Below are 12,343 nucleotides of genomic sequence, written 5' to 3' on the forward strand. Positions count from 1 at the left end.
TTCTTAGGACAAATAATTTACTTCAAAGTGATAACTACTGCCCACCCCCCAAGAAAAACAATTAAACAATATAAAAAGAACGCAATGTGTATAACATGACTGATAAATGTGGTTCATTATCCTTAGTTTAGAACAACTCTTAGGGAAAATGGTGGTGGTGGTGGTAGTAGAAGAAAACCCAGCCTATCCATATGCAACACTGATCAAGTTTAATAACAATGTTTCATTGATATTATGAAGATTTATGCCATGCAACACAAAAAGAGGCCCAAGTGAATCTGATATCGCTCTCCTAGGAAGCAGATGATTCCTATATATAAATAGGAAAGCTTTCTCTGCATGCCAATATGCTCATCCATTCTGAAAATTTACAAAAACAAAATTTTCTTACAAGATGTCAGATTGGCATCCTTTTCATTCAGGATCAACTGGACACAGTAAGAATTCCAGTGAAGATTTTCAAGATTGCTTCAAAGATGGTCATAATGGCTGTCATATTGGCACCATTTTCATTTAGGATCAACTGGGAATAATACGACTGCTTTTATTGAGAAACCCATAGTGATATAAGCCTCTATTATGGATGTGTAGTGATTAATGAAACCTTTTCTTGCACATAAATAAATATGCAAATAAGTTCTGATACTTGGACACATTTATTGATTTACTGCTAATTTTCAGCACATGAAAGATGACACATGGTGACCAGCACATCAGCTCAACCAATCAGATGCAAGATCACCTCATTAATATGCATCAATGTCACATATAATAAAAAAAATCTGAGATCTTGATGATACAAGCTTACAAGTATGATCAAACATTCACAGATCTGGTCTCTAAGGTGTTCACAAGCTAAACCAACCAAATAATATGCATGGAGGTTGATAATAATTGCACCCATCCAAGATATTAGTACCAAGTTTCATCAAAATCTCATCCAAGATATGGCCTTTAGAGTATACAGAAGCTGTGTCAATCAGATGCATGATCACCTCATTAACATACATTGATCTTGCTCACAACTGATCTGAGATCTTTAAAATATAAGCCTACATACCAAGTTGCATCAAAATGATCATAAATATGACCTACAGAGTATACACATGCCAAGTCAATCAGTTACAAGATCAACTAGTTAATACACATGGATGTAAACAATAATCAAATTGATCTGATATGTTCATGCCTAAAAGCCACAGCTTGTCAAAATCTGAAAAGAAATAAAGGATCCAGGGTCTTCGCAAACAAATACTGATGGGCACATGACTGTTATAGGACCATCAATAAGCTCACTTGGACTTGGGCCAGGTAACCTAACAAGAGGCCCAGGTGGACCTGATATTCACCCTGCTTACATAACTTAAAAGCTGAGCATTTTATTCAGCAGGCTTATGTATGATTTCAAGAAAACAACCTACTATCCCCATCATATTCATCACTGTATTATCTCAATTATACTATGGTCGGATAAAAACTTTCTTTCTGTAATCGATGTCATCCAACAACCATAAAGGCTACATCGACAGACTAGGCTTTAATATGTAGTCTACAGAGTTGCATCTTTCACATGAATTGGAATTATACCTCATTGGTGGGTTTTTTAAGCTGTGGGTTTCTTACTCTTGGTAATTTAATCTGGAAGTGTGTGAGGAGAAAACTTTGGGAGTGTTGTTTTAAAACAAACACCAACAATATAAAGTATAAAATCCAAATAATTTGCAAATAATGGCACTGAATTAACTAAATGCCATAAAATGTGCACATATAAATTTTAAAGTTTCAAGTATTTTAACATGGCAATGCTAATAAATGACAATTTCTATTTCACCAAACATATAAAACTTGCTTAATGTGGCATTTCTTTAAAGATATAAATCTCTGCAGATAAAAATATGAACTTAGACATGGATTTTACAAAAAATATCTTATTTGAGTACAAATAAATATTTAAAAAAATCAAGTTACTTGCAAACAAATACCAACAAATGTGTAAAGAAATTATATTTGATCATTACAACACTGCACAAAACTGATTTGGTTCTGCATATAAAACACAATAGGTAAAAGTGAAAGTGAAAACCTAAAATAACACAAAGTGCACAACATTGGAAACTCAACTAGTGATTTGAAAACATCTTACATTATCCACAACCTGTACACTCAAACTCATAAATGCAAAAGAAGGCATCAGGCTTGGATACCATGTTGCTTTTAAATACTATCAAATATTGTGTTTAATAATGTTTTTTAAAAAATGTTATTAGTACAACATATACTTAAAACTTTATGCAATATTATACATTATTTCATGGGAAAATTAACATACTCTTAAAAAATATTGCTTGTAACATGATCAAATATGGAGCTATGACCAAAAAGTGTACTGCAAATGGCCCATGACCTGTCCATCTCATGACCTTTTCTCTACCTAAGACCTTGACTTCTGACCTAGGAACTTAACTACTGCATGATGAAGTAAGTACCTTGGTAAAGTTTCATCAAAATATCTGAAGGGTTAATGTGAAAGCCTGGATAAGGAAACAGTGTACTGAATATGCATATCACAGGCTATGACCATGACCTTGTGGCAGAGTGTATGACAATGAATATGCAAGATATTCCAAGGTCAAGATATTTGACAGGTCAAAAAGTCATTACAAATTCTTATTGGTTGAAAAGTTAAACTTGTAAATGGACTGAAATTACTAATTTTCTCTTTTTTCTTTCTATAACTTTCACCTTGAGACACGGTATATCACTATGATATTTGACAAAGTGTCTAATCACAATACAAAACTTGTTCAAGTTTCATGAAAATATCAAAATTAGTTTAAAAGTTCTACTCAGGTCAAGGGTATAAGTCAAAAGTTACATTTTTTCCCTTGCTGTGATTTTCATCTACAGCAAGGGATATGCAACACACCACTTAGTCACGATATAAAATTTGCTAGTTTCATAAATATATTTTAAGTGGTTCAAATATTATACTCCCGACAATGATACCAGTCATATAATTAATTTTTTTTCTCTCGCCATGGCCTTGACAACGAAGCTTAGGGCTTGACTTAGGTATGCGACCATTGAAGTTTAATTAAATTATCTTCAGTGGTTTAAACGATAAACTCTAGAGAAGGATTCAAGCTTGAGTATCGTGATTTCTCTGCCATGACCTTAACCTTGTTGCAGGGGATATTATATGGTATGTAACATACTACTTATATATTCTTGGGCCAACTTTCATGACAACCAGACGATCAAATTGAAGGACATACAGACAGATGCCATTAAGATAATATGCCCAACTTAAGACACATATATGACAATGACACTATTTATCAGTAAAACGATGGCAAGGTTAAGTGTTTTTGAATGATTCTATTTCACAGTGTCATCAATGTGAAAATTCTAAGAGATGTATATTTTGTGTCACTAATATATATGTAGGTAACTCTAATTTGTAAATGTAACATGCTGGAAATCATAGCAGTAAGTATTACAGCAACAATCAACAGCGATCTTTCAAGGAGACACTCTAGAGATAATATATAGCAGCAAGTATGTCAGAGTAACAATTGGCAGTGATCTTTGACAAGACACTCTGGGGATCACAGATGGCAAGTATCTCAGTGAGACAATCAGCAGTGAACTTTCATGGCGACATTGGAGATCATAGATAGCAGCTAGTATCTCAGTGCGACAATAAACAGTGATCTTTCGATGAGACTGAAAGTCACAGAGAGCAGTAACTATGCCAGTGTAACAATTGGCAGTGATCTTCAATGGTGACACTCTGGAGATCACAGACAGCAAGTGTGTCCATGTGACAATAAACGCTGATCTATCATGAAGACACTCTGGAGACCATAGATAGCAACAAGTAACTCAGTGTCACAATAAACAGTGATCCATAAAATCCAGGACTAGTTGTGCATTGCTGCTTCTTTAGACTGATTTCAAATTAATATATCCATTGAGAGCTGACACAGGTCACAACATCTAACCATGCTAAAGGAAATGCATATATGTTTAACATTGCCAATTTTTAAAACCTAAAGGGACCGAAAAACCAGAGGAAATCAATGTCTTTTCCAGCCCTTTGATAACAGCAGTGTTTTTAAACAGGTTTAATTTATACACCCAAGGAACACAGAATGGAACAGACAGTCAGCAAGTATCATGAACACCATTTAAAAATTAAATACTGCCCTCCTCTGCTACTGTTGGTTTAAGACCTTAGAAGAGGCATGATGCAATCTCCTCCATTCACAGCTGGGGACTAATGGAGACAGGAGCCACAGTGACTCAGCAGATAGGATGCTGTCCTCATGGCTAAAAGGTGTAGGTTCAAATCCTACTAACAGACCAAGCAAATCACTTTATTCCAATTACCTTAACACTAAATAGCCTACTAGTGTTGATGTGCCATAAAACACTAAATCAAACTAGCTTGACATCCTGTCCAGCATTCTTCATGCCAACATAAGCCTCAGCATCAACATTTTAACTGTATACTTCTGCCTTTTAATTTGATATACATCTGAATCATTGAAGACACAACTGCACCATTCACCAAATATTTCTGAAGAAGTGCATGGTCTTAAAATAAACTCTTCAACAAGAATCATGTCCTAGTAAAAAAAAATATAAGAAAGTTTTCTCACAAATACAAAAAAAAATTGTTACTGTAATTTAGACGAGTAGAATGCTGAGAAGAGAAAAAAAGGGGGTGGGCAGGGTGTTATAATATTTCAAACTTCTTTGACAAAACAAACCCTACAAGAATTTAGAAACAGCCAAGTATGTCAAGCTGTCACTCATCCAATTCACCTTTAACCTTGCCATCATTCTGAGGCTGGATGTTGCCTCTTACTGACTTCCGTTTTGGGTGAGTGTGTTAAAGCTTAGGTATGATGGGACAAAAATGGGATGAAATGTGAATAACCATAAAAATAAGCATGCAAGAGTTTTGAACTTGGATGGCTGACATTCACAGGAAAAATGGTTGCTCAAAATCAGTGGCTAAAAAAGGTTGCTCTTTTCATCATTAATGCATTCAGGTGGGGAATCTAAAGTAATATTTATCTTTTTTACTTAAGGCTGGGAAGAGAATTATCATGTAGGATTTTGGAAATACACCTCTCCCTCGACAAGTAGTTAACAATGGAGTCCAAAGACTTAGACAATCGCAAAAGAGAGGATGCAAGAAAATGAGTGTGTGTGTGTGTGCATGTGTGTGTCTATGCATACACACCCATTCCCAACAAAGTACCTTCCATATTTTAGCCCTTGTGTCCATCACAAAAACAAAGGAAAAAAATCAAATCTAACTTGAATTACACTCTTAAACTTTGGTTTTCTTGCATGTCATTGTGTCAAATCACAAGTTTTAAACAAATGCATGTGTACAAAATTTCTCAACAAATGTATTTAAAAAATCCAGTTTGGCTGCTGTGAGTACATAAATGATACGTGCTTGTTTAACAATCCTTCTATCTGCACAAATGTAATCAATACCCCTTTAGTAAAGAGACACAAAATGATGCAGCTGTTGGACAGCACAAACCATTATATGCCAACATTTTCATTTTTCTCTCTCTTCAACTTGATTAATATCGAAACCTAACAGATCATCAAAGAATTTAAAATGTGGGAACAATGTGTCCATGATAGGACTTTTGCTAAAATCAGTCCAACTTGGCCATTACTAGTTTCTTTATTTTGTGTGCAAATTTTGAAGAAAAAAATGGGATCCAGAGATAACACCACCTTATAAGTGGGTTTTTAAGTTATGTTGGTGTGAATTAAAGAGGGAGTGGTGTATAATGGAGTGGGGATGTGAGGAACAATTTGCCTGCCACCAAATACATATACAGTGGTGTGACTCCTATCTCGTCCTACCTTCTGTGCTTGGTGTATGGAATCGTCTAAGGTTCCCTGGTGGGTCAGACAGACACATGGAAGGAAGTAGTAAGTGACAAAACACATCAACACATGTACATAATATGGACAAACAATAACAGCATAGTATCAACTAATCCACAAATCCCAGACCTGAACAGTTCTGGCAAGGCTGGGGCTATTGCATTTAAAAGGATATCGTGGGCCAGAAGGCAAGTTGTAAGTACAGCTACTTGCATGGTTAATTCGATACAATCGTATCATAAATGGTTTCTGATGGACAGACGGATGGAACTGATCCGGATGCTTAAAAAGCATGGGGGGTAATGATGTCTAGGTTGATGTACTATGGAGGAAGTACTCCTTTATGTGATGGGCATCAAGAAAATATTTTAAAAAATATCAAGAAAATATCAAATCTGATGGGTGTGGATCAAAATGAAACTTGCCATCTGACCTTGATATTTCCTTTCCAATGAAACAGCCTATACAGAGGTTACACATTCAAGATTCATAATTTATCTTAGTCTTCACGTTTCTTCACTCTCAAAAATCATACTCTCAACAAAATTATTGTCACTAAGACTACTTGAAACAAATTGTGAACATCTGTACAATCAAAATTTGCCAAATTGAAAGGTGAATTGTTTGTTGTAATGTTGTAATTTCCAGTCAATTAATACGAGTTAATTACTGTGATGTAAATAATTAGAATTCAATCTGACAACTGCACTCCAAGATGGCAAATGATGATGACCTGATGAAGGCATGTATGAGAGTTAATTATTAGGGTGATGTGGCTTTGCAACACACTTCAACACTTTGTAGAAAGAAGAAATATCTCGATGGGGATGGCAAAAAGGGTTGCAAAACAAGTAACTCAAGTACACCTAACTTCTGCCTAAAAGACAAATGCAAAAGCAGATGGCAAAGCAATCTGGAATGCTTTCTGCACAAATTTCTTTCAGTGCTGTTGTTTGCATATGTTTTGAAAACAATGGTTTCACGGTCTATTTTTCTACCTTTTTCTATTTCTGATGGCATATCATTATCTCTCCAGTACTGAAACACTTTAATGCATCATGCTTCCTGTCAAAGTTGAGCAAATTCTTGTTAAGCCATTTTTGGACATAAAGTTGTTTTTATGTTTCATCTATTTTTAGTAACCGTGGCCTTTTTTGATTATGGACATGAGTCACTTTTAAACATTTTAATACCCTTTATGTCAGGGTGCATTCCTTCAAATTTGGTCCAATTCTTTTTGGCAATGTTTTAGTAGTCAACCACATTACAAATATATTTTATGTAATAAAGGCAGAATAGCATCATCAGTAAAGAATAAAAGCTCCAGAATGCTGTCAAATTTAGCTTAAATCAGTCCTGCAGTTTTAGAGAACTAAAATTACAGATTTTGATAAATGACATGCAATTGACATATGGCCATTTAAAATGCTCATTTAGACTAAAAATGATGCAGATATTGACAATATGCAGTGTATGGATTAGTGTAAAGAAATATTCTGTGTAGGCTGAGTTTATGTTACATAACAGGTTGATAATCAAGACATGAAGCAGTCGCACACAATTCCACACTGAATTTTACCTCTACAATGAATTTTAGGTGACAACAGTAAGAAATCCTAAAATACCATAATGCATGACAGCATTACTTCTCTGATTATACTTCCTGCTATGGATATTCTAAGACCTCCAAGACAATAAGTAACCTTTCCTCAAGACAAAAAAAAAAAAAAAAAAAAAAAACTACTGCTGCTGCAAAATTAATGAAATATTCTGTAATCTCTGAAGGTAAAAAAATCACTTTTGCTGACTTTCTATCTATGATTCGTAGGCTTATCTTGAATTCATACAAAAGCTACCCAATCTGTCAAGCTGCTATTAATTTGACCACAAAAAAAAAACATACAAGAAAGCTTTAACAATGAGAATAATTCTGATGAGGACAAATGAATGTATGGGAATGGACATAACAGTAATTTTTACGTAGAATTTCCACCAAGGCAGGCTTGACCAAAAACAATCTATTATAACTATAATAATTATCTCTTGGTCATTTTTCATACAGTCCATCAAATAATCTTTACAATACTGGTTTGTAAAAGTTCTTACTGAATAATTTACTAGCAGCATTATAAAAGAGATATTTTCTTTGTGGACTATATTCTTTTGCTTCTTTTTGTAAAGAAAATTGCAGTTTTAATTTCCCTCACATGCATAGGAAATGTTCCAGCCTAGAGATAGGTTTTTATAGTACAATGTCTCTTATGTGAAATGCACTATATTAAACTTTCAAAATCTTTCAGACAAAACTATTTATTCATGACCTGAGCATACTCATCTCTCGATCTGATACAATTACATCGCAAAAGAGATGAAAAAACAAAAAAATCAGAGATATTGCTATTAAAGGACACATGGTACTAATGGTACGGAAAAATGGGAACCAGCCTGGAAATGGGTCAACATATAATAGAGTATATATGGGTTAAGCTGACCATGATTGGTTAGTAATGTAAGTTATATTGTAGGAAAAAGAATCTTTTGAGAGCTTATCCTAGTTGTAAGTGGAAAAAAATAGAGACATTGTTTTATTGATGGAATTTCAGTCCTTTAACAGTCGAGTTTGGAACACTCATTACTAAAATTAGCACCAGACTCTTTGGTGTGGAATTGAAAGCTCATGTTTCAAACACATGCAGGTTCAGAAAATGCAGCGGCTCATGTCCTTTCCTCTACACAGAAGCTGACATCCAGGTTTCATCTATAGGTTTGATCATAAGCACTCAAAAATTTTAAGTTATTGAATTTTTAATATCATGGTGTTTGCATAGGGTTGCTATGGGAACTGAATTAGGACCGTGAGTCCTAAAGGCCTCTTGCAGTGTTTATTTTTTTTTGTTCAAGGGAGGTGAGTATTACATGTTTAATTAATTACTATTCTGAGTTGCCTCCCTTAACACACAAAAAAAATCTACCTTAATGAAAACTGCCATAAAAATTTGGTTGCTATTTTTATAAGAACAAACAGTTCGTTATTATTATTAAATAAAGCAAACCATATCTGGAAAAAGAGAATGGATGGTATGCCATCATTCCAAGCCAAAAATGAACCTTAAAATTAACAATACTGACACCACTGCAAGAAGTGACAACTTTGTCACATTGTTAGCTAAAGATATCCACATCTGTAAATATAAAACTACCTGTGCTTCAGGCTGTTCTGAGCCAAGAGAAGCTGCACCAAACTTGACAACATCTGCCAGTCGTGTGATTGTCTTAACAGCCATCTGGGCTGCATTGGCCAGCTGTTCCTGGTTGGAGGCAGCACCAGCAACAAGTGTTTTTGTGTCCTCAACCAAAGCTTTAGCTGTTTTCAGAATGTTCTCCCTGAAATGCATACATTTAGATAATTTGTGCTTAAAATACAATGCTTTATGTATTGAAACTCATAAGAATGTTTGCTAGCATTCAGTAGGAAACAAGACACTGAACTTCAACTAATTTCTTTATTTCTTTATTAAAATTCAGAAACTGTTTTAATGACATTCTTTGTGCAAATAGACCAAACAACTAAGATAAGAAATTCATCATTTTCCAATGAGTGTTGTACCTTAAAAAAGATTATTTCTGACATTTTTGCTATTAAATGGGGTTAGACCTTCATCCCTGATGAGTCCGTCTCTGTAAGGCAGTTGATTTTCTTCAGATTGACCAGTTTTCAGCATGGATAACAAGATATTAATAACTGCTATTATAGAGCTGGAAAATGTAATTAAAAGTTTGACGCATCAACGAGAAACATAATGTTCAACTGAAAAGTTTGTAAAGTATGCATAGACTTTATTTACCACTAGTACAGTTGCACAAACTCTAGTTCCAGACCCTATGCAGCTCAATGGCTTGTTGCTATCTCTTAACTTGACATAATTCTTGGAAATTCTTTGCCATTTCACATGACAATGGCAATCATATCTCCTGCCACAGGACATACTCAAATTAGCATGTGATACCCAATAAACGTAATTGTGTCCTTTCCAGCTTTTATTCACAAGAGTCTGAATAATCCTTTTTATTCTTCTGTGTCGATCATTAATACTTTTCCAGAAGCTTATTTTCCTTTCATCTTAAACATGGGTCACTTTTTGGACACCATTTTAAAAAATTCTATAAAAAAATTCTGTAATCAACAGTTTGATCCTGCAGACACTTCGCATGAACAAATAGGTGCAGTTTAAAGCATATGGGGTGCTGCTGTAATGTTAGCCTGGTTCCCTAATTTCACTTATTCTAAGATGAAACCCGGATCCAAATAAAATACTGATGAACCAATTATCTGGATTTTTTGGCAACAATCATTTTTTCATAGTTTTGGCTAGTATGCCATAAGTTTGTATTTTAAGGGTAATTTTTGTAAGACTTATGGCAAAATCATAAGAGTTGGCAGGTCTGTGAGGTCATGGTTTGAAGATGCAGCACAACTCATTTCTTAATATTTTATGGTCAAGGAACATGTTCAAAAGAGAACATGAAGTGCTTTTCATGTTAACAATTATGATGATCATAATAAACATATAATGTTGCACTCTTTATAAAGTATACATTTTATATTGACTAAATTAGACATAATGAAGTGGAATTCAAAGCAGAGATGCAACTGAAGAACTCTGATAGAATGTAAAGGTTAATGAGACAGATGAATTACCAAATATACTCACTTTTAAATCAGGTCCAACTGAAAACCACAAGAGCAATGATATACATAGCATAATGTACTAGCAGATTACTCCTAACAAACTGCATAGACCCAGATCAGTAAGCATATTAGACGATTGCAGACACGAGTCTATGCAGTTCAATTCAATTTATTTGTCGGTATATATGATAAGCTGAAACGGATGCCTACCTATGATCAGCAAAACCTTCATCTCCATCTGTGTGTAGTGTACCAGCAGTAGCAAACATGATGGTTGTGTCAAGGTCAGCAATGATTCCACTAACAGTACTAGCAGCATTAATACAGGCCTGAGTGCCACGTGAACCTGCCTGGAGTGAGGCTAGGACAAAGGATACCTGAAAGATGACAACAGAATGAACAATAAAGACATATTTTAATATATAACTTTTATAAAATGTCCAGGAAAGTTTCTAACTGATTTTTTTTCCAAGCTCCTTTCTGTGTGACAGTTTGTCCAGCTTAACTACAGAATGATCATATTAACTTACCAAATGCAGATCTCTAAATAACTCTAGTAATCTTGATGGAAAATAAAGTTTGTATATTTTAAAACACATAATTCTACTCTAATCCACCTCACATTTTCTACTGTGATTAAACTTCAATGGCACAATATTAAATACTCCATGCCTAACATTTTAATAGTAGATAGGCAAATGATTTGCATTTGGTTTATTTAAAGAACAAAACAGAACACAAAACACAACAAGAGCACTGCAATGGCACACGACACACTCATCTTGTGTCAGTTTCATTTCAAATGATCTTGACCTAATGATCCTGACTTTTCCACTGCAGACCTGTGGGGTGGGGAGGGTGGGGTGAGGTGAGGTGAGGTGAAAATTGGCCTGCTGAGCCATTTGTATAATATGCCTTTATCTTTGCTTTGCATGCCTTTATCATTACATGCCATTAGCTATGTATGCCTTTATATGCCTTTGGTCATGTATGCCTTTATCTTTATATGCCTTTAGCTATGTATGATTTTATCTTTATATACCTTTAGCTATGAATGCCTTTATCTTTATATACCTTTAGCTATGTATGCCTTTATATGCCTTTGGTTATGTATGCCTTTATCTTTATATGCCTTTAGCTATGTACGTCTTTATCTTTATATGCCTTTAGCTATGTATGCCTTTATCTTTATATACCTTTAGCTATGTATGTCTTTATCTTTATATGCATATAACTATATATGCCTTTGTCTTTATATGCATATAACTATATATGCCCTTATCTTTATATGCCTGTAGCTATGTATGCCTTTATCTTTATATGCCTTTAGTTATGTATGCCTTTATCTTTATATACCTTTAGCTATGCATGTCTTTATCTTTATATGCATATAACTATGTCTTTATCTTTATATACCTTTAGCTATGTATGCCTTTATCTTTATATGCATATAACTATATATGCCTTTATCTTTATATGCATATAACTATATATGCCCTTATCTTTATATGCCTGTAGCTATGTATGCCTTTATCTTTATATGCATATAACAATACATGCCTTTATCTTTATATGCCTTTAGCTATGTATGCCTTTATCTTTATATGCCTTTAGCTATGTATGCCTTTATCTTTATATGCATGCCTTTAGCTATGTATGTCTTTATCTTTATATGCATATAACTATATATGCCTTTATCTTTATATGCATATAACTATATATGCCCTT

At 34.3% G+C, this 12,343-nt stretch overlaps 1 protein-coding gene across 8 annotated transcripts in view; it reads right to left on the reverse strand.

The window, feature by feature from the left end:
• The window catches only part of LOC149793960 (talin-1-like), a 284,989-nt gene that overhangs the window by 79,435 nt on the left and 193,211 nt on the right, over positions 1-12,343 (reverse strand). For all 8 annotated transcript variants that reach the window (XM_089967893.1, XM_089967891.1, XM_089967887.1 and 5 more), the window contains 2 exons: positions 10,826-10,992; positions 9,126-9,309 (listed from right to left, as the gene is read on the reverse strand). In XM_089967893.1, the coding sequence (XP_089824019.1) occupies positions 9,126-9,309; positions 10,826-10,992 (351 nt within the window). The remainder of the gene's footprint in view (positions 1-9,125; positions 9,310-10,825; positions 10,993-12,343) is intronic.

The sequence above is a fragment of the Sinohyriopsis cumingii genome, chromosome 8 (genome assembly GCF_028554795.1).
Source record: "Sinohyriopsis cumingii isolate HCF-2022 chromosome 8, ASM2855479v2, whole genome shotgun sequence".
Lineage (NCBI taxonomy): Eukaryota > Metazoa > Mollusca > Bivalvia > Unionida > Unionidae > Sinohyriopsis > Sinohyriopsis cumingii.